The sequence below is a fragment of the Malaclemys terrapin genome, chromosome 15 (genome assembly GCF_027887155.1).
Source record: "Malaclemys terrapin pileata isolate rMalTer1 chromosome 15, rMalTer1.hap1, whole genome shotgun sequence".
NCBI lineage: Eukaryota > Metazoa > Chordata > Testudines > Emydidae > Malaclemys > Malaclemys terrapin.
In genome coordinates this window covers 7,640,763-7,668,712 of record NC_071519.1, presented here as the reverse complement: position 1 = coordinate 7,668,712, position 27,950 = coordinate 7,640,763, and the positions used below count along the sequence as shown (strand labels likewise).

Genomic DNA, 27,950 nt, shown 5'->3' with positions numbered 1-27,950 from the left:
TTGTGACCCTGTATCCCCACCCACCTTCTGTTAAGCCATTCTGGATATGAAGGGTGATTCCAGAAACGAAGAGTAAATTCAGGAAAAAATGCAGTAATAGCAGCAATTTCCAGAAAACACTGGCCCTAGTCATAACATTAAATACAATAGTCTCAAGATATAGACCTGTGTTCATCAGATCTGTCACTCTGCCTTCACATAGTTCACTCTGCTGGTGGGTTCTACCTCTTCCCCCATTCTGTGTCTGGCTTGTCTATTTAGATTGTAAATTTTTCAGGGCATGGGCCATCTACTAGTCTGGGTTTCTACTGTGCCTAGCACAACAGGGGCCCACAGTTAGTTGGCTCTTAGGCTCTAAGGTAATGAATATGATTTATAATAATAACTCTCCTGCCACTTTGAGCCAAGGAAGCCGACCTTGGGATGTTATGTCTTAAAAATGAGCTGGGGTTAAAACCATGGAATATTCCTTGTGACAAATATCCCACAAATTCCATGGACCTTCCTTGTTTTCTTTGCCTTCCCAGGGTTTCCAATTTCCAAACCTGATGTGATCTCGCAGCTGGAATGAGGGGAACAGCCGTGGGTCTCAGACCTCTATGGCTCTGAAAAAAAGTGCTCCGGAGAGCTGCCTGCACAGGTGAGGAATTGGGTAAACCATCTCAAAAACTGTCCGTGAATAGAGGAAACATTTGAGATGCCCTACAAAGACTCTCCAAATTGTAAGCTCCTCAAGTTCAGGATTGTTCCCTGCAGATGTGGAATCATTAGGCAGATGTCATTCATGGCTTCCCACCTATCCTGACTGACAGTTGGCAGCAGGTCCCTCCCCAATCTCACTTTCCCCTGAGAGTTCTGGTGAGATGCACACCCATAACTGATCCCTTCCTCTCTCTCCTCGGGGGAAGGGTTTGGGGAAAATCAGCTCCTGATAGGTTTGATCTCTCCCACACATATTTTGGTTTGTTCACACCTTTTTCCATTCCTCCCGCTGAGATTTCTTTTCTCTCTGGTGCAGGGAGTGACCTACGTCTGGATTCCCTCTGTCTCCCATCAGGTGACGGGATGGTGAGTGAGAACGAGGAGACACCCCAGCAGGAAGATGCTGAGCAAGTAGAATCACATGGGATGTTATCAGGAAGATCCAAGGGGAATGTGTCCGGGAGTTGTGCACTCCCAGAAAAAGAAAAAGCCTGTGAGACTCAGCACAGGCCAGAGGAAAACTTCAGTAGCCACTCAGATCTTATTACATGCGAGAGAATCAACGTGGAAGAGACATGCTACATATGCCACGAGTGTGGGAAAAGCTTCAATGGGAGCTCTGACCTTCTCACACATCAGAGAATCCACAGGGGAGAGAAACCCTACCTGTGCTGTGAGTGCGGGAAAAGCTTCACTCGGAGCTCACACCTTATCAGACATAGGAGCATCCACACAGGAGAAACGCCCTACACGTGCTCTGACTGCGGGAAAAGCTTCAATCGGCGCTCAAGCTTTATTAGACATCAGAGAATCCATGCAGGAAAAAAACCCTACACGTGCTCTGAGTGTGGGAAATGCTTCAGTTATAACTCAGTCCTCATCTCACATCAGAGAATCCACACAGGAGAGACACCCTACATATGCTCTGAGTGCGGGAAAAGCTTCAATCAGAGCTCAAGCTTTATTAGACATCGGACAATCCATACTGGATGGACACCCTACACATGCTCTGAGTGCGGGAAATGCTTCAGTTATAGATCAGCCCTTAGCACACATCAGAGAATTCACACAGGTGACAAACCCTATGGATGCTCTGAGTGTGGGAAACGCTTCATGGATAATTCAACCCTCATCACACATCAGAGAATCCACACAGGAGAGAGACCCTACATGTGCTCTGAGTGTGGGAAAAGCTTCAATCAGAGGTCAAACCTTATCAGACATCGGACAATCCACATAGGACAGACGCCCTACATGTGCGCTGAGTGTGGGAAAAGTTTTAAGCAGAGCTCTGCCCTGATCACACATCAGAGAATCCACACAGGGGATGTGCCCTACACCTGCTCTGAGTGTGGGGAATGCTTCAGTTATAGCTCAGCCCTCATCTCACATCAGAGAATCCACAGTGGAGAGACGTCCTACACGTGCTCTGAGTGCGGGAAAAGCTTCAAGCAGAGCTCAAGCCTTATTAGACATCAGAAAATCCACGCATGAGAGAACTGTAATAAATGCCTCGACTCCGGCTGGCCAAAGGTTGTTTTAAAAAAAATCACATTTGCGAATTCCCACATAGCGACCTTTGCACCATCTGCACCGTGGTCTCTCAGCTCCCCTAGATGAGTTGCCTGCGTCTGCCTTTTGCAGCTCCCCGTTCTTTGGGGTCAGTCCTGTGATTTTTTTTCTATCAACTCCTTTCCTTTTGAGTCGTAGGAGTGTGTCCCTCCAGCCAGGAATGTTCATCAGCTCCAGGTGGGGGAGAGAGATTTGATCCCAACAAGCTACACTGAGGCAAAAACTACCTGTGCCTTACATCCACTAGGACTGTACATGGCGTTGGCTGCTCACGTTAGTGATCTTGGTGTAAAAAGACAGTTCTAGTTATAGTGCAGATGCAGCCCAGGTACAGTGGTTGGCATTAGCTTTCCCCTTCACCTGACCTAAACTCCATCACTTTTCCTCGTCTAAACAAACCCTGAGCATCACAGTTATACTGTCCCCCCATTTCAAAGCAATTGTTAGGTATCAAGTTCCCCCTTTGGGAACAAATTGTTTCATTCCCAGTTGCTCTGACGTTGCTTCAGGTTGTGCTGGAGAGTAGATATTTTTATTACCATTTTGCTCACTTAAAATATATTGAACTATAACAGAGAGCAGGAACAGGGCACGGATAGGGAAAATGTCATTTCACCCTCTGTAAGAACAGAAGAAGATAGGGTAAGTCAGAGGGATTCCCTTATTCGCCATCACCATCCCAACCCCCCTGTTGTTAAACTGGTTAGGTCAATATTTTTTCCTAAGGGCTGGGAAGAGAATTTCCTAATAATGAGTTGGAACTAGGCAAAGTACCCATGCATTGGGCTCCCAAAGCAGTTGTGGCCCAGGCCCTGCAGGAGGTCACTCCTGAAGAGATCTCCTTCCTAATCCGTTAGGAATCATGTGTTTACTATTTGGGAAATGCAATCCCTATCTAGGTAGGGATGGGGAAAATGGAAGTGACATTTCTATTCAGCTCACCGCTGTCAGATGCTGCAAATGTGTAGAAAATGAAATCCGTGTTGAATGTGATATAGCTGCAGAAAGATACCTATTTTCAATAGATACCTGACATGTGGTGTCTTACAGGGATTCTAAATCACTCCTGAATTTAGTCCCTAATTTGAATCTGTGCCACCAGATTAAGGAAATAAAAGGGCATATTTGGGGGAGTTATACCTCATTCTCACTACTGATATATTGTGTGGTTGGTGAAGAATTCTACGCCAGAGAAGTGTAAAATTACTCCAAAAAAGGTCAAAGATTGGACAAGAACTCAGGTAGAAATTGCAGGTACTAGTGGTTGATTTTCACCCCAGAGATGGAAGCTATGGTGACCTGTGGCCCAGGTAAACTATTTTTAGAACACTGCTCCCTAGTTAAGTGGCATTGGTCACACTCCTAAAGGATGCCGTGATTAAATTGGGCACAACTGTCTTTTACCATTTGGATCCAAAGTTTCATGAAGCAGAGAGAGAAACAGCTGATTCCTTCAGAGCCATTCCATGAATATGGGTCCCAATCTGGCTGACTTGCTGGACAAGAAGCACTTCCATGCTGGGCAAATGATGGTAGCCAATGAGGGAATGTATCAGATTCCAAGTTCAGACTGCAGGATACATGAATGTTGAGTCCAGAGTCTGTGGTTTGGTCTCTTAGCTTTGCTATTAAGTCTTATGCATTTGTATCACTTCTCCACCTGCTGCTACTTTGAAAGATTAGAAAGTGTGAAAGGTGCTTTTTCTCATGATGCAATCTTCCCACATAGTGTGAGACCTCTTCCACCCACACTTCTGGGAGAAGACCCAGGGAGAAATGAATTAACAGAAATGGAAGGCTCCTAGGTTGCTGTAGAATGTGACTTCACACAAAGCTGACAGGATGGAAATGGGAATTAAGAGAAAACTGCCCTACAGGTTTATATTTTGTAATCTTTGAATAAGTTGTTGCCACCGACAATTAAATTAAACATGAAGTTAATTAGTGTAAAGTAAGAGGCTAATTATGTGATAACTTTCAGTGTTACAATATAATTCAGGTTTTCTTCTAGTTCTCTCCTGGCCCCCTCCTACTATATCGGAAATGGAGGCTAATCCTGAAAAGTAAAACCTCACTCCAAAGGAATTAGAGTGGGGGAACATGTGAGAGGAATAGCATGTATGAAAATAGAGACCCAATGTAGATGGTAATTATTTCTATTTCAAATGGAATTTATTTTGATAAACTTTCAAATAAATTTTCTGTTAAGAGGAAAATTGCTTGAAACAAGATGGGTAACCTTTTACTCAGTTAGAGGGTAACAGCCACAGAGTTCCCCAATCCACTTGTTTGCTAAAAAAGACACATCAGGCAGGAGAGGTCAGAATTTAAAATGGTGATGGATGCAGGATGATTGATTTTTGCAACCAGTTATTTTTATGGGTGCTGAGGCCCCTTTTCCTTTTGAGGAGGCCAGCTGTTAGAGCCCAGCTGTTTAACCCTCAGACCTGTCCATGGAAACCTCCCCATAACTGGCCTTATGTTTCTTTCATGTTTGATACCTTTGGGGTTCGCACTCTACATGTGGTTTACGGCAGCAGATACTTTGAGAAAACTGCTGGGTTAAGCAGGGCTATTCCTAACTGACGTTGGCCCAAATTCTGCCTCACTTCATCTAGAGTGGGACATGTCTGTGTTGTGGAAAATTGACCACACGGTTGATTTTGGATCAGACAGCCTGAGGCTCCTTTATTGATCAATCAAACATGCATGCATGGGGGAGTCAGCTAAGGCAGCCGAACACCCACCCAACAGATAAAATACGAGAGCTTATATAGGATAAAACCACAATTAGTAATACATACTTTCTTATCAACATTATTGCCATATTTGGAATACAATATCCTTAAAAGGGAATATAGCATAGCAAGCTTTCCTGTTATTCTTAGTTTGCCCTGTGCGGTTTCTTGCTCTGTCACCTGACATCTATTACTCATAGTCTGTTACAAAGGTTAATTCTACTTTTATAATTTTTACAGTTAGTTCTGCTTTTATGATTTCTGTCTACCCTTCTCCTTTTTACCTCCCTCCTTCCCTCCAGGTCACACATACAGTTCACTTGACCCTACATACACTTCACTTGACCAAAGTTTAGGCCTTAGTCCATTTTTCTTCCACATCTGTATCGAAGGATTAGTTCACACCTGATTTGCCCAGAGACCTCGCGGGAGGTGTGGTAAGGTGGGGTAAGCTGGAATCTATGACAATAAAGTTAAAGGTAAGGGTGGAAGTCCTTCAGCTTTCAGATCAACAAGCCTGTTCTGTTCATTCCGTCTGGACCATCTGGCACTGGTCACTCTCAGGTGGCATACTGGGCTGGATGGCCCATTGGTTTGACCTGGTATGACCAGTCTTGTGTTCTTATGTAAGTCATCTAAGAGAGACTGACTACCAGGATCCCAGGACTGATCCCCTCTCGGGAATGAAGCACAACGGCGACAGGCTATGCAGCCTTCACTAGTCTCCTGTACCTGAAAAGCCTGCTAGCCCGAAGTGCTGGGCCATCTACGCCATTACCTGGTTCCTCAACTGCAGCTACAGTTCCTACTCCATGTGACTCCAAAGCCAAAGAGCTGCAGAGATCCAACCCCTTGTAATCTTTGACATTTATTTTCCTTTTTCTATTTTTGTCTATTGTTTTTTTATGGACGTGGAGCCTTCCAGCCTGTCTATTCGATTGGGGTGTAACAGTGTCGCTCAGTAGGTGTGTGTGTGTGTGAACACCTTTGAAATCTACACAGGGAAGATGCTAAGAATAGTTCCCCAAATCTTAATAGCCTTAAAACTCTGCCCTATGAAATGACTTCAGGCAGCTCCTTTCCCTATGGAAGCATTGCAAGGAATTGAGCTGTCAGATATACATTGTTCAGGGAGAGCTGTTTGAACTTCTTTTCCTGCTGTCTCTCTAAGGTCTGTCTGCGTTTTGGGGCGAGAAAGTGAGGAGAAGTATTAGCAACACAATAGTGAAATCTAAAGAGAAAGTTAATTGGCTGTGGGCTAAATGTAAGCAATAATTTGGTTTCGGTATTGAAATATTCAGCTGGCTAAATCTGGGATGCACTGCCCGGGTGAAAATCTCTGATTGGGGTTTCGGCATCACTAAATATACACCTGCCTCCTTGGGTTGCTGGTTTAGGATTTATAAGGGCTGATTTTCTGCTGTATTCATCTGATGGTTTGACTAAATTTATGACTTGATTCCAACGCAATATCCTTGTTAACTCATTGATTTACTGATTTGCCCTGAACTTTCTCACTGTATTGTTTAACCCTTCGTTAGCTGAGTAGTATTTATAGTCATTTAGCCTTAGTGATGTGTATTCTTGGTTTTATTTGTTCATGTTAATAAAACATGTAACTGGGATCTTGAGTCATTTCTTTTAACAAGCAGCAGGGGCTGGAGCTGTGGAGAATGTGAGCGGAGATCAGCCACTCCCCATCTGAGCCTTCTCAGAGTCATCTAAATTAACACTAATAAATTTGTTAGTCTCTAAGGTGCCACAAGTACTCCTGTTCTTCTTTTTGCGGATACAGACTAACACGGCTGCTACTCTGAAACCTGTAAATTAACGCTGTTTCCCCCAAAGGGGAGCAATGGAGGGGGATCTATCTTAGCTCCAGCTGTGTCTGGGTGGGGAGGGAGAGCTCAGACCATCACAAGGGAAAATAAGCTCCTTACCCAGGCTTTCAGGAATTCAGGAGGGGGATCAGTGTGTCCGAGTGAGGAGAGATCAGTGAGGTGGGGCTGATCTGAGTAGGGGTCAGGGGTCTTGCTCTGCAGTCACTGTCATGGCCATGCCCAATCCTTACCCCAGTCTGGTTTCCCAAGGGGTTGGGCCTCGCCAGGCCAAGATGGAGGTTGGCGCTCTGGTTGGAAGGGCTGTAAAAGGCCGTGAACAGCTTGTAGATTTCAGCCAGCAGGGTGTTGGCAGAGTAAATGTGTGTGTGTTAACGGGACGTTGCTGAAAGAGGACAGGATGAAGGTGGTGCTGGCAACTGGAACTGCATCTCCTGCTTTTCAGAAGTCTGAGGTTGGCAGCTGTAGAGGTTCTGCAAGGGGCTGATATTGCACCAGACAATCTTAACTCTGCATTAAGGAAATGTTTTGCCCGTTAATTAATACTGCTCCCTGAGTACTAACTGGGCTGTGAGGCTGAGCCCCGAGCTAAATGCGTAGAAAGAAAACAATGAAAATATCCACTGTCCATGACTCATTTAAAACAACCCATGTCCCTCCTGTCTGCACTGGCAATGGTGAGAGGAAACCAAGCCAAGTGATTCATTCCCTCAGGAGAAGTTTAACCATTTTCCATTCTCTGTATCTTCACTATAAGGGAAAGGAACAAGAAAAGCAAATTGAGTCCATAGGGAGAAAGTGGCAGATTTATTTTCTCTCCAAGGCCCTGAGAGCAAACCCTGTTCTCCACATGACTCTTTTCTTTATATTTAACTCCTGCCCATTTGGCTGGATTCCTGCTAGTAACAACCCCTCGCTCTACTCCCTTCAGTGTCTCAAGGTGGTTACGATTAGATGAGTAATGTCCATCCTTTCCCCTTCAACCTGCCTCACACAGAGATAAGAAAGTTCTCCCTCACCAGGTGCCCTAGCCATGTGTCTGTGTGTCCATCACCATCTGTCCTTCCACTGGCAATCTTCTCAGATCACTGCACAGTGAAGAGAGCTGAGTGCCTGTAACCATGCCTCAGTGAGCCACAGCTGAGAGAGCCAAATTCAGGACAAACTGCTGAGAAATGGGGCAGATACACCCCGAGGCTGGTGTCTAATCCCCCATAGGATATACCAAACCAGCAACAAAAGGAAACTTCTGCTTCACCACACCGGCTAACAAGAAGTCAGAAAAGCAGTTTCCTTGGGCATTCCAGTCCTTGTATTACCTCCAAAAACACTAGACTTAGAAATGAGTGGTTCTTTAAAACCAATCTCTTCAAATAAGAGGTTCTTCTGATCCCACAGGACCAGGCACCCACCCAGGTCAATATATAACTTGGATATTTACCAAAAATCACATTGATGCCAATCCTTTAGTATCTAAATTCTAAAGGTTTATTTATAAAAAGAAAGGTGAGAATTAAAAGTGGTTAAAGGAATCAAATACAATAATTGCAAAGTTCTTGGTTCAGGCTTATAGCAGTGATGGAATAAGCTGCTGGCTTGATAAGTCTTTGGCTGCTTCCAAATCACTGGAAGGTCCTCAGTCCCTTGGTTAGAGGCTCCCATCTACCAATGTGATATATGCCATCATGTGCCAGCAATGCCCCTCTGCCATGTACATTGGCCAAACCGGACAGTCTCTACGCAAAAGAATTAATGGACACAAATCTGACATCAGGAATCAAAATACTCAAAAACCAGTGGGAGAACACTTTAACCTGTCTGGTCATTCAGTGACAGACCTGCGGGTGGCTATATTACAACAGAAAAACTTCAAAAACAGACTCCAACGAGAGACTGCTGAGCTAGAATTGATATGCAAACTAGACACAATCAACTCCGGTTTGAATAAGGACTAGGAATGGCTGAGCCATTACAAACATTGATTCTATCTCCCCTTGTAAGTATGCTCACACTTCTTATCAAACTGTCTGTACTGGGCTATCTTGATTATCACTTCAAAAGTTTTTTTTTTTTTCTCTTAATTAATTGGCCTCTCAGAGTTGGTAAGACAACTCCCACCTGTTTATGCTCTCTGTATGTGTGTATATATATCTCCTCAATATATGTTCCATTCTATATGCATCCGAAGAAGTGGGCTGTAGTCCACGAAAGCTTATGCTCTAAGGTGCCACAAGTACTCCTGTTCTTCTTTTTCCAGAGGTTTGAGCAGGAAAGAGGCTGGGGCAGGATAGAAGCACAGTGGAGATATTTCTGGGGCCTCTTATAGCTTCTGGCATGTGGAGGGAAACCCATGTTTCAAAGTCCTCAGCACAACCAATGGAAAATCACAGGTGAAAGATGGGAGCTTGGAATCACATGGGCAAGTCCCAGTCCATTCCTGATTTTGCTCAGTCATTGCAGGGTTGATACTTTGCAGGACACTTCAGATGGAACGTTCACAGAAAAGTCCGTTCAGTGTAGATGGGCATCTCCCATGGTCCATTGTGAGCTAAGTCACCTTTTGATGGGCCACTCACTGGCTAACTAACTTGTGGGTGTTACCTCAGGAGCAAACATATTTGAAATACAGGTATGGAGCCAATGCTCATAACTTCAAATACAAAAATGATACATGCATACAAATAGCATAATCATATTCAGCAAATCATAATCTTTTCATAGACATTTTACATGCCACATTTTGTACAAGATTTGTTGCAAATATATAACAGTGGTTGCAATCATGATCTATATGGTCATATTTTAATCAGATAATGTCACCTGATTTTTGCATCTCCCTATGAAAACACAACTGACGTGTGGCTTTGTACAGGGTGTCATGATGTTAACATTGGGGAATTCAATCTCTGTACTTGTGGGGGGTGTTGCTTCTTTACAGCTGACTCAAAGCTTCCAGCCTCGGGCTGCCCCTGCCTCACTGCCAGGCACACCGGGCTGTTAGCTGCACCCACTGTCCTTGCCAGGGCCCTGCTGAACCCTGGGCGGCTGCACTGCAGTGCTGGGGTGACTCTGCAGGGGGAGAAGCTGCTGTGGAGCAATGTAGAGGAAGGAGCCGGGGTCACTAGTCACATTCTGAACTGCCCAATGTTCCACATTTGGGAATGGCCGAGAACAATTCTAAGGGGAAGGGGAATGCAGAGCAGTGACACTGGAGGTGCCCAGACCTCCAATGGGGCCGGCGTGGAAATTCATAACGGGAAGATCATTTGCGAAATTAGTCGTCACTGACAAGATTTGTCTCTGGTCTTATTTCACATTATGGTGGTGTTTAGAGGAATCCGGACATAGTTTTTCTATATTAATTAAACACTTAATTTTATTTAACCAAGCCTAAAACTTAGTGTCACTTATTTTTTCTCTGTCCTAGCAAGAATGAATTGAATTTTGTGACATTCTGGAAAGTGCAGAGAAACTAAATGTGGGGAATTCAGTCTCTGTGTTTGTGAGCTGATGTTTTCCTCGCACAGGTCAGTGTCTGCATTGAAATACCAAGAGGGCTCTAAGGGCTGGTGGACGCTGGGCACTTAACTGGCAGAGCGACGTCTCTCAGGGTGTGAAAAATCCACACGCATCCCCGCCAAACCAGTATAGTTAAGGTGACCTAAGACATGCTTAGATAGTGCTAAATAAAAGGAAGAATTGTTCTGTCAATGCAGCTATTACAGGGATGGGAAAACCCCTCCAGTCACTGTCTACTCCAAAGTGCTATAGCAGTGTCACAGCAGCGGTTTAAGTGTAGACAGAGTGAAACTAGATCTGGCTCCAGTTCGCACTGTGGATGCTCAGGCACTAAGATCACAGCAATAATAACAGTTTTATGTTTCCATAGTTAGCAGGATTTGAACCTGCACAGGGAAACCCCAATGGATTTCTAGTCCATCACCTTAACCACTCAGCCACGACTACTTGATGTATGTTTGTTTTCTTACATGATGATTCTGTTCTCACTGAATTGTCACTTCAGATTGTTTGCTCAGACCAGCTTCCCCAGCACACTCATGGCTGCTCATCAGTGTAAGTGACTCCTTGGTGAACAGCGAGAATTCCTGCCCATTCCCTTCCGGCTGGAGCAGGATGAGAGTGTGTTTGAGTTAACGACATTGCTGTAGATCGTTCTTCATTCCCCACTCTGACAATTCAGACAGACCCTTTCCCATTCAACTCTCCAGCCCATATCCCAATAGTAGGGGGCAGGATTTCTCTGGGGCACTGAAATATTTCAGGGGGTTGGTGCATGAACTCAGCCTTGCATTCCACCCTTGATGTTTCATGGACTAACAACAGAAGCACGAAGAAAGAGCCAAGCCAATATCTCCCTGTCAGGGATGCAGGTACCACATCCCCTCTGTCTGACCATCGCCATTGCAGGAGAGAAGGTTCACTGGAATCGAACGCCCTGGCTCAGACCAGAGACACAGGAAGATTTTGCTGTTCCTGGATCTGTGCAGAAGAAATTGTCTCTCTGTGAAATTGAGGAGGGAAATGAAACGTCCACATGGTGGCCCAATGCCCTAAGGAATGTGGGTGAAGGGCTCAGGCTGAGAAACGATTTAACAGGGATTTGTATCAATTTATTGGCCTGATTAAAAACTATGGCTAAAAGGCAGCCATTGTTGTTAGTATTTGTACCTGTGTAGGGACACCCCGGTGGGTGTCAAGTCCATTGCCTTCACCAGGGGCAGTCGATTATTTTATCAAGGTACAAATTTCTTGGCCAAGGTATAGTCAAAGTCTAGAGTCCAGAGAAAATACACTGCTGATAAGAAGAAGCATATACAAAGATTTTGCAGCCACTATGGGCATAACTATGATGTGTCGTGTTTTACTCTATATCTGGCGCCACCTCCTTTCCCTTTGGCCTTGTAGGTGACCAAGGGTAAAACTAAACATCTCCTCAGATACCAGGGAGTGTTTGTGTTCATTCCTGCGAGCTACACAGGGGTTTGATGTTGCTGCTTTCAATCCTCCGGCTCTGCCGGGATAAGGAACAATTCAGGCTGCCACTGAACTGAAAGACGGAGATCATTTTTTGACAGGGAGAGGGACACCTCCTCTTAAAAGTGTTTATTTGGCTGGCAGCCCTGGTTTCCAGGTCTCTCTTGAGGGAAGAAAGTTTCTATGCAAAATACCAAAACTTTTAAGGGAGAGGAGGGAAAGGCAATGGGCACATGATGGGACGACCATGAACCACAACATGGTTCTTTTATGTGGGCTGACTCTGAACATTGACTGATCTCCACTCCTTTGTATTTGAAGAAATGTTTAGTTTTGCACTCGGGAAACTACAAGGCTGAAGCAATTTAATGGATGGTGACACTAGGATTCAAGGGATATTTAGTGTTGTAAAAAATGTTAAAAACACTCAGCTGCAACTTGAACTGCCTGTTATTAACGGCTGGTTTCCCCAGGTCAGAAATGCCCTGGGTTCCCTCATGCCTCAGTGGGAACTAAAGGGAATCGTCCCGTGCTGCCCTTAGCTCCAGGCTGATGTTTCCGGGGAGGGGGGTGGAATTGATTGGTTTGCTGTTGAGAAGGGAGCCAGGCCAGTTGTGGGGGAACGAGACCTCCCAGCATCTTCCCAGCCCAATCCAGGCTGCTGCCCTGCCCCAGCCTCTGTCCCCTGGGGGCTCTGCAGGTTTGACTCTAGAGCGTGGAGGGGGCCGCAGCGGAGGCGAGAGGACAGACTGTGCTGGGGAGATCCTAAGAGCAGACACCAGAGGCCTATACTAGCTTCCTCCTCAGCACCGAACAATCAGTCCCCTCCCCCACCCCCGTGACAGCAGCCTGGAGCTAAGGGCAGCACCCACTGGGGGTTTCTCTTTTGCTCCCGCTGGGGTGAGCAGGGACCTGGGGGTGTTTCTAGCAGAGCCGTTGGAACTGAACTGGGGAACCAGCTTTTAATAACAGGCAGCTCAAGTTCAGACGAATTTTCTTTATAATATAAAAGAATTCACAAGTAACCAGGCAGCAGTTATTGCAGTTCTTTTCTCCTGGTCTTCCCTGCTGTAGAAAGAAATGGCATTTTGGCTTTTCATGATACAGGAGTCAGGGTCCTTCACTGTCCAGATCAATGTGCACAGAAGCAGCCTGTTGTGTTTCATTTCTTAGTGCCATCGTTCCGGTTCTGGTGCCATCGTGTGGCCATTTCCTTCCCTCCTTCCTGTCCAAAGCACAGAGCCCAATTCCTCCAGGGAGAGGAGGACATCTTCCTTCTTTCCTTCCTGACCAGCCCCCTTCCTTGGAGAGCCCTTTGCTGGGGTCTGGATGGGGAACAGCCATATTGAGGATTAATTTAACACCGTATTTGGCATTGGTTCTTAGATTTTACAGCCAGACTAGATCACTATCCACATCCTCTCTGACCCGATTCGTAACAGAGCCCAGAGAATTCCCCCAGTGACCCATACATCCCCCTAACATCTTCTGGTTGAACGAGGATGGGTCATTCAGAAAGTCATCCTGTTCGGATGTAAAGGGGTGAAATGATGGGAAAATTGACCCTTCTTCCTAGTTTAAATTCTGTAACTTCTACATTGGACAATAATACTCAGCTCTTCACTGGCCATGAATGAAAACCAGGTCTGCCCTATGAGAGACAATAATTCTACCAGAGAACCACAGATGTTCAAACTATAAAAATGTCACCTCTGCATTATAGGCCACACTCACTGCTGGGGAGCTACACCGGGACAGGGCTGACGCTCAGAGGAGCTCTGCGTTTCTGGTCGAAATGGAATTATTTGGCATTAATTCTATGGGGATGAAGGGGTTCTAGTTACCGGTGCCCTGTCCCTTTCAGGGATTGGAGCAATGCTGAAGAGGCTGACGGGCACGGAGCTGGGGAGCCGTGTGTGTGCCAAGGAGAGTTGTTGTGCTCTGGTGACACAGAGCGGGGGTGGGGAGTTTGTAAGCTGTGGGCTTTGTATAGAGATAAAGTTTACTAACCCCCAGGTTAAGAACTATTCTTGCTCTGGGCTGTAATGACATTCTTTGTTGAAAGAAATAACTCAGTGGGTGACTATTTCCCTGCATGGCAATGGGTTACTAGTTCAAATCCAAGTGATTCCCTTTAAAACCTTTTTCGAATGAAAATCAATTTCCAGACCCATCTCCAGTGTGTTCAGGAGTCCGCTGAAGGGGGGGGGGGGCCTTGAAATGAATTTAAATGTTCAGCATTTTCCTATGCAAATGTATAAAAACCGAGCAGAGCTGTCCAGCAGCTGAAATCAGTTCCAGTCCTCGGCGTCTCTAGGAGGGACACTCTGTATTTGAGGCATGTGGGACACCTCTGTGGTGATGACAGGTGAAAAAATGTTGGATTCAATGAAAGATGGGACCATAGGAGGGGAAGGTGAATGGCAGCACTACACAGGGTCATAACACTCAGACACGGGGCTTCACTGTCACTACCCCTGTGTTTTCCATCATTTCTATCCTAAGAAACACACCCTCCCGCTCCCCCACACACTGTTATACAGAACCTTTTCCCCTTGAGCCAGGGCTGGCTCCAGGTACCAGCCCAGCAAGCAGATGCTTGGGGCGGCCAACGGAGAGGGGCGGCACGTCCGGCTCTTTGGTAGCAATTTGGAGGCAAGTCCTTCACTCCCTCTCTGAGGGAAGGACCTGCTGCTGAATTGCTGCCAAAGAATGAAGCGGCGCGGTGGAGCTGCTGCTGAAATGCCGCAGATCACAATAGCGGCTTTTTTTTTCCCTTTTCTGCTTGGGGCAGCAAAAACCCTGGAGCCGGCCCTGTCTTGAGCCCAACCAACGCTACCCCTACCCGGACTCCTACCCCCCACACACTGCACTGCACACAGCCTCTCGGTGACTCACCCAGATGGGGGCTTGTCTCTGCATCTCCCCAGCAGGGGAGCAGAGAATCGAAAGGGCCACAGAAGACCAATGGAGCTGGGCAGGAATAGAAAAGACTTCCCTTCCCTTCTCTTGAGTCTCGTTAATCTCACCCATGAGACATTCCAGCACCAGGTGGGCTCAAAGCACCAACGTTCCCCTCAGCAGCAGAAGTGGGGACCCAGCTCTATCACATGGAGGGAGGCTCCCCACCTCTGCTGTTGCCATCCTGCAGCCTTTAATATGGATTTGTTTTAGCTAATCCAACCCCCTCACTCCCTAATCCATCCCTAAAACAAGGAGACAATCCCCTCAGTGTGGATTAGTGGTGCAATGGGTTAGTGCATAGTACATAATATATATAGAACAGTGTTGTGTGGAGTAATGCTGAGGTTGTAAGTTCAAACCTCACTTGGAGCACTCATTTTCTTTAAGCAAATGGTTTCTGCCAATCATTTTGTCCTGCAGAAAATACAATTGCAGCTCAGAAGAAACTGAGGTCCCCTTTCTTTACAGAGAGCAGGGCAGACTCCACAGATCGACCAGGCTCTGGTCTCCACCAGCCACATGTGTCAGGAGGGGTCAAGCAGAGCCCAGAGCACGGCCCATCGTGTGATTCTTCATCCCCCGACTCCCCCTCAATCTTTGCTCTCACCTTTGTGCCACCCTCTTTGCTGTGAGACTCAAACCCTGTCTGGCTTTCTGTATGTTGGTGTGTTTTTTGTCTGTCGTGTTGATGTGCATGTGGGTCCTGTGTGATTTTGGTGGATGCCTTGCATAGCTTTGTGTGCGTGCATTTATGATTTTTGCATGAATATCATTTTTTGCTTAAAAACAACAAGGAGTCCGGTGGCACTTCTTAGTATTCTTTTGGTATGTGGTTTTTGTGCTTTTGCTGTATTTTTGGTGTGGATTTCTTCTTTCTATGTTTTCTGTGGCTTTCCCTTTATGTGTATATTGCTCTGTGTGTGTGTGTGTGGGGGGGGGGTTGTTTATGTCTGTGTGGGCCTGTGCAGTGTGTGATTTTCTCTTTCTCTGTCTGTGTTTGTCTCTCTGTTTCTATCTTCATGTGTAAATTCACTGGCACTTTTCGAAATCTCCACAGCTTTGCCAATTTTCACCAGGAATTTTTCTCCATCAACAAATTCTCACTTGTTCCCTACCAGTTGGTGACCATTGCCCCTGGGGACTGTCAGTCTCAGGGTCCTGATTTCCCATTGGCCCTTCCCCCTTCTATTGGTACTGGGAACTAGCCAACCAAAAAACCCCACTAAGTTTCAGTAAAGGGCCAACAGTCCCCGTACACAAGCCAGCCCTGTGAGGGTCATTGATGTCCAGAAAAAGTAGCCCAAACTGGTCCCATGGTGTAATGGTCAGCACTCAGGTCTCTGAATCCTGCAATCTGAGTTCAAATCTCAATGGGACCTTGTGGTAGAGACCTGGTGCTCAAAGTGTTTTCCTGTCTATAGCTGTATAAGAGTGAGTTGTTTACCTTGTGCTGGGTGATGCCTGCCCACTGGAGCCAGGTCTTTGGTTGGGATGGCTGCAATGGATTGGGGTCTAGAAGTGGCTATGGCTGCCTGTGATTGAGATTCTTGCTGCTTCACCTGATGCCCACAAGTTTGGCCCTTGTGTTTCCTGCCACACTTTTCCTCTTGTCCACATGGCACTTGAAGAAAGGAGTGTGAGTGATAGGCAGGAGGGAGGAAGAATCCCAGGCTGGAGCCCAGCACACCTTTCCTCCTCTGGGCACCTAGAGCAGAGGCAGCTGGTGCTGACAGCTCCAAGGGAAGGTTTATAAGCCACAGAGCAACTGAGGGCGAGGCAAGACGAGGGGAGGACCATGCCTATGTGTGCCAGCAGACAGGTAACAAGACCCCCAGCCAGGCTGCTCCCTGCCATGCCAAACACCCACTGAAGGCCACCCGCAGACCAGCATGTGGGGCAGCTGCTAATGCTCTATGGCCAACATCAGAAGACAGTAGGAAAGCAGGGCCAGCCCCCCCAGTGGGGCCTCTTACCGTTCCCACTCATGGTGCTCACTTTTCCAGTGCGCAGGAGATTTTACCCCAAGAGGCTTTTCCTCAGCTGGCGAGAAGCAGAGAAACACCCAGGCTCCCAAGGCGCTATTTAGGAAGCCCCCTCAAGCACAGGGACAGGCGCACATTTGGAAGAGGGAAACTGCTCCACACACTAGCCCGGGCAGCCGCCCATTTTCTTTGGCAAGTCAGGAATGGCAAAGGCTAGACTGGAAGCATGTGGGGCTTACGCCCCAGCCTTTGTGATTCCCAACCTCCAACTCCTTCCTGGGGCTCTAGTTGAAGCCAGAGCATTGGCCTGAGCATCCAAGAAGAGGTTCTCAGCGCTGAAGGGAGCTGGACTTTCAGCACCAAGGGAAAACTGCACAAGCACAGCTGCAAAAGGACTCTTGCCCTCAATGGCCTGAGCTGAATTCGGACACCTTATCCATTAGGCCACATGGTCAAAAGCCACTTGAGAAAAGCCTCTCCAAGCACTTCTTTGGAAAAGACGGACACTGTGTTTTCGGGTCATCTACTGAGGGGGCCGAGACTCTCTGGCAGGGCCAGCTCCAGGGTTTTGGCCACCCCAAGCAGCCAAACAAACAAAAAAAGAGCCGCGATCGCAATCACGATCTGCAGCGGCAATTCGGTGGGAGGTCCTTGGCTCCAATCGGGAGTGAGGGACCGTCCGCCGAATTGCTGCCGAACAGATAGACTTGCCGTCCCTCTCCGATGTTGTCGCCCCAAGCACCTGCTTGGTAAGCTGGTGCCTGGAGCCGGCCCTGCTCTCTGGGCACAAGAAGTCGAGTTCCCAGTGAGATGTGAGACTTAATTCTATGGAGCCAGGTGCAGGGCTTTGGCAGGGAGGCTCAGGCATGGGGGATTGGGGTGCAGCAGACGGGCCGGCTGTCTAGGTGTGGAGATTTAGTGACCCTGAGGCGCAGGAGGGAGGAAGAGGAGGAGGAATTGGCAGTGGCCGTGGAGAAAAAGAGGAGGGGTGGAGGCTCTTAGGAAGCCGGACTAGCTCAGTCCGTAGAGCCATCGGGCTCTTAATGGGAGGGGCCAGGGTTTGAGCTGCTGTCCAGGGACTCAGCTTTTAAGTTGCCTTGTGTGCCAGGAGCCAAACGATTTCTGGTGGTGCCCAGAGCCATGTGTGGGACAGGGAGGCTGAGACTTGTGGCGCCTGCTCTGCGGCTGGGATCCTGGTAGCTCAGACTCAGGGAAGGCGTCTGCACTCAGAGGTGCTGACTTTGAGAGTTCCCAGGGGTTGCTTGACCCCTGCTCCACCTCAGGCCCTGACTCCAAACCCCCACCCCTGTCCAGTCTCTTCCTCTCCCCACTCCTCCCGCACACCTGATCACTGGCAGGCTGGAGGTGCTGAGGGAGAAGAGGAGGAGCTTGTCAGCCAGGCCTGCTAGCAGGTGGGACGTGCAGGGGCGGAGCTGGCTGCCAGTGGGTGCTGGGCACCTATTTTTTTTTCTGTTGGTGCTGCAGCCCCATAACACCCATGGAGTCGGCCCCTCTGGCTGTATTGACTTGACTCCTTTCACACTCTATAGAGAGGAGCAGCAGCCAGGGCTGTGCGTGATCTATGGGGCACTAGGTGAGTGGCAGAGGCTTCAGGTGCTGAGAGTTTGCCTGACACTTCGGGGACACAGTGTGAGGTGGTGTCCCAGGGATCTCTATGGAAGGAGCAGAAGAGGATTTATTTGGGGTGGGGAGAGAATTGAGAGTGTCTCAGGGGGTTTTACAGAGGTATTGCCTGGGTTAGAGACTGGCTAAAACACAGGCCTCGCTGTGAGCAGGATTTGAACCTGCGCAGGGGAACCCTATTAGATTTCAACTCCAATGCCTTAACCATTTGGCCATCACAGCTGGGAGCCCAATGCTGTACCAATGCCACAGAAACTGGTAAATAATCACAATGCCCAGGCGTGAAGTCATCTGAAATCCAGAATTCACACAGTAAACCTGGCTCCTAAAGCACAGGGGGGATTTATGGTTTGTTCTCTTTGCTTAGCCATGTGCAGTTGCACAGAGAGTGCTTTGAAAAGTCTCCCCTCCCACAGAGCGGGAATGGGAAATGATTCTGAACTGGAAGTTTGATGTGAATGTAGATGACCACAGGGCCAGGCAGGGCCAGTGCAAGGAAATTTCGTGCCCTAGGCAAAACTTCCTCCTTGCGCCCCGCAACCCAGCCCCGCAGCAGCTCCCTGCTCCCCCCCCTGAGGCGCCCCTCCACGGCAGTTCCCCCCCGGCCCTAAGGTGCCACCCCCGTGGCAGCTTCCCCCCCGCAGGAGCTGTGCGGCAGCTCCCCACCCCAGCTCACCTCTGCTCCACCTCCGCCCCGAGCATGCCGCCCCCGCTCTAATTCTCCTCCCCTTCCAGGCTTGCGGCACCAAACAGCTGATTGGCGCCGCAAGCCTGGGAGGCAGGAGAAGTGGAGCAGCCGCTGCGCTTTGAGAGAGAGTCTGAGCTGTATGTGTCAGCGCACCGCCGGCAGCCCAGCCCAGGAACGCTGTAAAAAAAAATTGGGGGTGCCGCTTTTTGGCGCCCCGAAATCTTGGCACCCTAGGCAACTGCCTAGTTTGCCTTAATGGTAGCACCGTCCCTGGGGCCAGGGACTAACCTTTGCTAGAGAAACCAGTGATACACGGAGCCAGGCTAAGGAAAATGTTTCCTGGAGTCAATAATTGGAATAGCCACAGTATTGTGCAGAGAAATGTCTCCCAAGAGGAGTTAGAGCATTGGTGGTTCGGTAGCAGAAGTCAGAGATACAGCTGGGGAGGTCTAGCTTTGGTTTCTGGCCAACAGAGAGATGAGTTTTATTGTCTCCAAATATCAGTAGAAAAATTCAGACCCAAACTGTGTGGGATGGGGGTTTTCTCTGGTTTTCATTTGTTTTGTTTTGTTTTTCTCATTTGAAATGTCCTTGATAATTTTTCTGGGGAAATTGGACAAGGCCAAAGAAGAGTTAGAACAATTACAAATCTCCATGGGAGTGAGGGGGTCTCTCAGCACGGGGGAGAGGTGGAGATTTTCATGGCAGGGAGTTTAGGAGATAAATGTGAGGCTTTTGTTACAGCAGAGGGAGGGGCTTGTCAGGTTCATTTTTACCAAGTGACCCCCCCCGACACACACAAACACACAAGTTGCTCCCCCGCTGCTGCTGCCCCAGCTCAAACCCCACTGTCACCCCCAGCATGTAACCTACATCTTCCTGCTGACAAAGCCCTTATATATCAGAGACAAACTCCCCTAGTCTGCCCCTTCTCTCAGCTGAGCTCTCCCCCCACAGAGCCCGGGACAACGCCGACCTAGCCATGCTGGGGGCTAGGGCTTAATCCTCAACCTGCTGAAGCGGCAAGGGAGAAATGGACAAGACTTTTCTGTAGGCTTCTGTCATGTTATTAATATGAATTGGGAATGTAGAGATCATTGTTGCCAACATTCTTGGAGTCATCATGGATAGTTCTCTGAAGACGTCCACGCAGAGTGCAGCGGCAGGCAAAAAAGCAAACAGGATGTTAGGAATCATTAAAAAAGAGATGAAGAATAAGATGGAGAATATCTTATTGCCCTTACAGAAGTCTATGGGACGCCCACATCTTGAATACTGTGTACAGATGTGGTCTCCTCATCTCAAAAAAGATATACTGGCATTAGAAAAGGTTCAGAGAAGGGCAACTAAAATGATTAGGGGTTTGGAACAGATCCCATATGAGGAGAGATTAAAGAGGCTAGGACTTTTCAGCTTGGAAAAAAGGAGATTAAGGGGGGATAAGATAGAGGTATACAAAATCATGAGTGGTGTGGAGAAAGTGAATAAGGAAAATTTATTTACTTGTTTCCCTACTATAAGAACTAGGGGCCACCAAATGAAATTAATGGGCAGCAGGTTTAAAACAAATAAAAGGAAGTTCTTCTTCACACAGCGCACAGTCAACCTGTGGAACTCCTTGCCTGAGTAGGTTGTGGAGGCTAGGACTAGGGTTTAAATTAGGGTTTAAAAGAGAACTAGATAAAAATTCATGGAGGTTAAGTCCATTAATGGCTCTTAGCCAGGATGGGTAAGGAATGGTGTCCCTATCCTCTGTTTGTCAGAGGATGGAGATGGATGGCAGGAGAGAGATCACTCGATCATTACCTGTTAGGTTCACTCCCTCTGGGGCACTTGGCATTGGCCACTGTCGGCAGACAGGACACTGGGCTGGATGGACCTTTGGTCTGACTCAGTCTGACCGTTCTTATGTTCTGGCCCTCACGCTGAAAACACTTCAAGGATACGCATGTCCTGTTACCCGTAGTCATGAGGGTTGCAGCCACAGGGCCACTCCCACCAATTAACAAATAGACAGAATTAAGTTTCAACCAATTATTTATTACTGGAATTTTTCCTACTGGGGGCCAGGGAACTGCTGTAGGGATGCGGTACTGGAAGAAACGGGAGATGGGGGTATTCTGGGCACAGAGCGCATCTGCCCTGGAGCAGCAGTGATACCTGGTGGCCAATTGGGGTAATACACAAAGAGTGTTTCCCAGAGAGAAGTGACAAGCTGTGGCCAGCAGGGGCAGCACCAGCCCCTTCCCAGTTGGCGGCGGGGGCTGAGGTGGAGTAGATAGAAGACTGTGGCTGCTGCGCCCCCCCTCGCCATGAGTCCCTGCCACTCTCTGTGGCCCCACCCTCTGCAGCTCCTCAGTGAAGTGTCAGCCCTGCCTCCTCCCCTCTGAAGCCCTGCCCTCTGCCCTGCTCGAAGACGCTTCCCTCCCACTTCTCTGTAGGCTGTGCAGAGCTCTTAGCCTGCCTCATGCCTCGTCAGGGAAGCGTGGCCATGCTGCCCAAGCCTGAGTCACATCCACAGCCTGACCAGCCCCGGCTGACGGAGCGCAGAGCCACGCGAGTCAATGGCAGGTCGAGTCAGGGCCGCGTAACCTGCTCTCCTGGGGCTCCGGGGCTGGGGAAGCTGGGGTCACGCTGCCCACTCTGGGGCTGGGAGGGAGGCTGAGGACGCGATGGGGCTGGGGCACTAGCCTGGGGCGGGAGCTGGGTGCTGCGGTGGGGGGGGCTCTGGGCTCCAGCAGGGTTTGTGGAAGGGGCGGGGCAGGGGGTTAATCTCCCCCAGCTGGCGGTTCGCGCCCCGTCCATGGTGGTGGCATCACTATCCTGGCTATTGAAGGGTACATAGGGGTGTAACCAAGGGCGTCAGGGACGTATGGGGGGTCAGGCTGAAAATCAACCAATTCGGGAATCACAGAGTCTGGGGAATCCATTGGGAGGGAGTTGATACTAGGGGAAACAATACTTAAATGACTAATTTTGGCCTCTGAGGGACAGTAGAGAGTTGGTTCCGAGGTAGCCAGAGGAAGAAGCAGAGCTTGGGGTGGAGATTGGATGTGGTAGTAGGCAAACGGCAGGCCCTGTATAAGCAGCAAAGTACCGCTATTAATAAACAGCAGCTGATTGCAAGTATTATACTGGCTAATATTTTTAAAACGGTGGAAGTTAAGAGACTAGGTGGGACCTGGGCAATATCTTTGGAGGCAAAACACAAAACATAATGGGAAGAGCATAAGGTACCCACGCGGTAGGCAGTTTGAAATGCCTTGGCCTCACTGCGATATTCATTTTCTAGCAAATGGATTTGGCCTTGCAGACTTGAAATATTGGAGATTAGGGGAAGGAGGTAAGTTAAGTTCAGGTATTGGGTTGGAATTAGGGAGGTCCAGTCGAAGGGTGGAGGTTTACATAAAGTTGGGGGTTAGCAGGCCAAGTAATAAATTGGCTACCCTGTACAGTAGATAGGTTTAGATGAAAGGGGTATGGCATGTGGGGATTTGAGGGCAGAGCACAACCATTTAACACAATCCACCATAGGAATCACCACCTTCTCCTTCCCCATCTCCAGCTACCAAATAACTTCTTTACACCCCAACTGTTCTACGGGGGCAGCTATTAGGCTGGCCCAACTCATGCAATGGGAAAAGTTTCAGGCCAGATAATCAAGGAGCTCTGTGGTGGTTCCACTGGGGCACGAACCCAGGACCGTCTACTTGTAAAGTAGACGTGATAACCACTACACAATGGAACCTTTAATAGCTTGGGAAAAGGGGTTGTTACAGGCTCCAGGTCCCCAGGCCCACCAAGCAATTCTAGTACTTTACGGGCCAGATAAACGGAGTGGGAAAGGCACACTGTACCTGTGCGTGTAAAGACTTAACACATTTCATGAGCTTTTTACAATACGCTAAGACCTTTTCATTTGTGAGCTGTGTATCTAGACAATCGGGTGCCACAGGAGGGGCTGTGGGCATTCTCATTGGCCTTCCCATTAAAATTTTGTGGGGAGAGAGACCGTGTTTTTGGGCGGGGGTGCTCTTCATCTGCATTAAGACCAGTGGTAGAGAGGTTGGCCATTTGAGGCCGGTTTCTGCACAGATCTTTGCAATTTTATTTTTAAGCACTCCGTTTATTCGTTCCACTACCCCAGCACTCTGCAGGTGGTGAGCGCAGTGGAAGTGCTGGGTTATTCTTAGCGCCTTGCAAATTTGCTGCATGACTTGGCCCATAAAGTGAGTTCCCCAGTCACTGTTAATGGAAAGGGGTAATCCGAATCGGGGAATAAACTCCTGCAGCAGTTTCTTAGCAACTGTTATGGAGTTGTCCTTAGCACATGGATAAGCCTCTACCCACCCTGAAAATCTACAAACACATACCAAAACATATTCATAAGCACAGCATTTTGGCATATTAATAAAGTCTGTGTGTGAAATTGAGGAGGGAAATGAAACGTCCATGTGGTGGTCCAATGCCCTAAGGAATGTGGGTGAAGGACTCAGGCTGAGAAATGATTTAACAGGGGTTTGTATCAATTTATTGGCCTGATTAAAAACTATGGCTAAAAGGCAGCCATGTTGTTTGTACTTGTACCTGTGTAGGGACACCCAGTGGGTGTCAAGTCCATTGCCTTCACCACGGGTAGTCGATTCTTTTATCAAGATACAACCTTCTTGGTAAAGGTATAGTCAAGGTCTAGACTCCAGAGAAAATAATACACTGCTGATAATAAGAAGTATATAAAAAGATTTTGCAGTCATTATGGGCATAACTATGATGTGTCATGTTTCACTCTTTATATCTGGTGCCACCTCCTTTCCCTTTAGCCTTGTAGGTGACCAAGGGTAAAGCTAAACATCTCCTCAGATACCAGGGAGTGTTTATATTCATTCCTGCGAGCTACACAGGGGTTTGATGTTGCTGCTTTCAATCCTCTGGCTCTGCCGGGATAAGGAACAATTCACGCTGTCACTGAACTGAAGGAGGGAGATCATTTTTTGACAGGGAGAGGGAGCCTCCTCTTAAAGGTGTTTGTTTGGCTGGCAGCCCTGGTTCCCAGGTCTCTTCTGAGGGAGGAAAGTTTCTATGCAAAATACCAAAACTTTTAAGGGAGAGGAGGAAAAGGCGATGGGCACAGGATGGGGCCAGCATGAACTACAACATGGTTCTTTTATGTGGGATGACTCAGAACATTGACTGATCTCCACTTCCTTGTATTTGAAGAGATGTTTAGTTAGGGTTACCATATTTCATCAAGCAAAAAAGAGGATGGGGGAGCCCCGCCCCCGTCCTGTCCTAGCCCCGCCCCATCCTGGCCTAGCTCCGCCCCTGCCCTTTCCACTCCCTCCCACTTCCCGCCCCCCTCAGAACCCCTAACCCTCCCCCTGCTCCTTGTCCCCTGACTGCCCCCTCCTGGGACCCCTGCCCCTAACTGCCCTCCAGAACCCCACCCCTACCTAAGCCTCCCTGTTCCTCGTCCCCTAACTGCCCCCTCCTGAGACCCCCCACCCTAACTGCCCCCCCAGGACCCTACCCCCTACCTGTACCATGACGGTCCAAAACCTTATCCACCCTCCCCCCAGAAAGTCCCCCCTGAACTCCCGACCCCCCCGTTCCCAGTCTCTTGACTGCCCCCTACAGAACCTCCCTGCCCCTTCTCTGACCCCCTGGCCCAATTACCCTGCTGCTCAGACCAGCGTGCCGGGGAGGAGGAGCAGCGGGAGGAGCTCCAGACTGCCGGTGCGAACTGCCAGCTGGTGATTTGCGAATACAGGGGGGCGGGGGAGGGAGTAAGTGATCTCAGCTGCAGGGGAGAGGAGGAGGGGCTCTCTCTGGCTGTCGGAGCCCCTTGTAAGTGGCACAATCCGGCCGGCTGCCCTGTCAGCAGCACGCGCTCTGCATGGGGGGGGGGGGGGAGTCCAGACATTTACAGATTCACCCCGGACGCTATTTTTAACTCTAAAAGCCAGACATGTCCGGGGGAATCCGGATGAATGGTAACCCTAGTTTAGTTTCGCACTTGGGAAACTACAAGGCTGAACCAATTATATCAGGGGTCTCAAATTCCCAGCCCACAGGCCATCTGTGGCCCGTGAGCCTCCCCAATGTGGCCTATGGGGCTCCAGCAGTTTTGGGGCCGGGTATCTCCCTTGGCCCCACCTGCCTCCCCAGGCGCTCCCCCCCAGGGGCGCTGGCAACACAGCAGAGTTCAGCGCGGTCTGCCTGCTTGCTCCAGTGACTGCGAGCCCCTTCCTGCAGCCCTGGGACAGGGCAGGGTGGGGCGGGGATGTGCCTCCGCGCGCTGCCCCTGCCCCGAGTGCCCCTGCGGCCAGTGATATGGTGCGGGGGCGGTGCCTGAGGGCAGCAGCGTGCAGAGGCCCCCTGGCCCACCCTGTCTTGGAGCCCCAGGTAAGCGCCACACCCCCAAACTCCCTCCAGAGCCTGCACCCCCTCCCCACACACCCCCAGCCCCCAAATTCCCTCCCAGAGTCTGCACCACCTCCCCAAATACCCCCTCCTGCCCCCAAACTCCTTCCCACAGCCTGCCCCCTCTCCCTCTGCTCCCCCCAGCCCCCAAACTTCATCCCAGAGACCAACCTCTCACCTCTTCTGCACTCAAACTTGCTCCCAGAACCTGCACCTGAATACCCTACCCCAGACCTCCTCCCTCACCCAAACTCCCTCCCAGAGCCTTAGGCAGGTGCGGGGCAGAGTTTTGGGGGGTGGGCTCTGGGCGGTATGAGTGACATTATTGGCCCACTGGGAGGATTGGAGGACTGGCACTGGCCCTAAGGTAAATTGAGATTGAGACCCCTGCTGTAAGGGATTGGAGCAATGCTGGAGAGGCTGATGGGCACGGAGCTGGGGAGCCGTGTGTGCGCCAAGGAAAGTTGTTGTTGTGCTCTGGTGACACAGAGCCGGGGTGGGGAGTTTATACGCTGTGGTGTTTGTATAGAGATAAAGTTTACTAATCCCCAGCTTAAAAACTGTTCCTGCTCTGGTCTGTACATGGCCTTCTTCGTTCAGAGTATAGTTCCCTGATTAAATATTTCCCTGCATGGCAATGGGTTCCTAGTTCAATTCCAAGTGATTCACTTTAAAAACTTTTTCAAATGAAAATCGATTTCCAGACTCATCTCCAGTGTGTTCAGGAGTTCGCTGAATCGGGGTGGGGGGGGGGGGGGGAGCTTGAAATGAATTTAAACACTCAGCATTTTCCTATGCAAATGTATAAAAACCGAGCAGAGCTGTCCAGCAGCTGAAATCAGTTCCAGTCCTCGGTGTCTCTAAGAGGGACACTCTGTATTTGAGGCATCTGGGATACCTCTGTGGTGATGATAGGTTAAAAAATACTGGATTCAATGAAAGATGAGACCATAGGAGGGGCAGGTGAACGGCAGCACCACACAGGGTCATAACACTCAGATATGGGGCTTCACTGTCACTACCCCTGTGAGAGAGAGAGAGGGTCTAAGGCCAGCTCCGCACAGGGGGGCAGGAGAGAGAGGGGCTCAGGTCAGCTCCACAAAGAGGGGGGTCAGGGCTTCAGCCCTGCAGCTTCTGCCACTAGGGTAGCTGGGGACCTCACTGCTCCATCTCCTGCTGGGGTCGGGGCTTCTCCTCCCCCTAAACTGCCACTGCACCCACCAGCCCTAGCCAGGCTCCCTTGGGTCACCTGATGGCTGCTGTAGCCAGAGTGGAGCCTGAACCCCCACAGGTGGAGGCCATGGCCACCAGCCCAAGAGGTGCGGGGCGGTTCCCAGTGAGCAGGGGCGGGAAGAGGCAGGGTGGGTTAGAGCAGGGGTGGGGGCAGCTTTCCTGACTCTGGGCCCGGCGCCACGGTAAACCCGGTACTGCCAGCGCCAGGACTTTCCCACCCTCGCACTGTTCCTTCTCCCGAGGCTCTGTCCCTGCACCGCCCCTTCTCCCGAGGCCCCATCCCTGCACAGCCCTTTTGCCCAATCTCCATCCCCACGTCGCCCCTTCCCCAGAGGCCTTTCCTCATTGAACTCACACCGCCCCTTCCCGCTAGTCCCCACCCCTTTCCCCATATCCCCGGGCCTCTCCCTGAGGCCCCACCTCTGCACTGCCCCTTCCCTCTAATCCCCACCCCTGCACCTCTCCTTTCCCTGAGGCCCCGCCCCAGCCTCAACCGTTCCCCAGAGGTCCTGCACTTGCACCACCTGTTCCCCCTAATCGCTGCCCCTTTCCCCAAAGTCCCGCCCCGCCCCTTCCTCCAAGGCACCGCCCTCGCATTGCCCCTTTCCCCGCATTCCCAGCCTCCCGAGACCCTGGCCCTGCACTGCCCCTCCCCCCAGGCCCTACCCTTGAGCTTCCCTTTCTCTCCGATACCCTGCCCCTGCACCACCCCTACCCCCAATCCCCGCCCTCGCACCGCCCCTTTCCCATAATCCCAGCCCCCGCACTGCCCCTCCCCTCTAATCCCTGCCCTCACACCGCCCCTTTCTTGAAGTCCTCCCCTCACACTGCCCCTTCCCCCGAGGCTCTGCCCCGCACCACTCAGCGACCCAGAAGCAGGGCAGATCCGGGACGCAGAAAGATGCTTAAGAAAAAGCCTCCAGTCCCAGCCCCCTGCCTTGCCACAGACTTCCCGGGTGCCCTTGGGCACATCACTCAGCCTCTCTGGGCCTCAGTTCTCCCGTCCGGGAAATGGGGCTGGTGGTGCTTCCCCTCCTCGCACGAGCCTGGGAGGAGAACTACCCTGCAGATTAGGAAGATGTTCAGATATTGGGGTAATGGGGGAGGGGTGCAGGGGGAGTATATTAGCACTCTCGTTTGGTATCTGGAGTCTGTTTAGAAACAAAATATTTCC

The 27,950-nt window shown here is 49.6% G+C and overlaps 1 protein-coding gene and 3 non-coding genes across 4 annotated transcripts in view; 1 reads left to right on the top strand and 3 right to left on the bottom strand.

Moving 5' to 3' along the window:
- The window catches only part of LOC128823064 (zinc finger protein 239-like), a 34,412-nt gene extending 27,641 nt beyond the window's left edge, over positions 1–6,771 (top strand). The window contains exon 2 of the mRNA XM_054005137.1: positions 1,058–6,771. Coding sequence (XP_053861112.1) covers positions 1,066–2,196 — 1,131 coding nt within the window. The 5' untranslated portion in view covers positions 1,058–1,065 and the 3' untranslated portion in view covers positions 2,197–6,771. The remainder of the gene's footprint in view (positions 1–1,057) is intronic.
- A 3,963-nt stretch (positions 6,772–10,734) lies between these two features.
- TRNAS-AGA (transfer RNA serine (anticodon AGA)) lies at positions 10,735–10,816 on the bottom strand. The gene has a single exon. It is a non-coding gene; the product is annotated as a tRNA-Ser (tRNA).
- Positions 10,817–18,575: 7,759 nt separating this feature from the next.
- On the bottom strand, positions 18,576–18,657 carry TRNAS-UGA (transfer RNA serine (anticodon UGA)). Its single transcript has one exon. It is a non-coding gene; the product is annotated as a tRNA-Ser (tRNA).
- Positions 18,658–22,798: 4,141 nt separating this feature from the next.
- TRNAV-UAC (transfer RNA valine (anticodon UAC)) lies at positions 22,799–22,871 on the bottom strand. The gene has a single exon. It is a non-coding gene; the product is annotated as a tRNA-Val (tRNA).
- Positions 22,872–27,950: the final 5,079 nt, after the last annotated feature.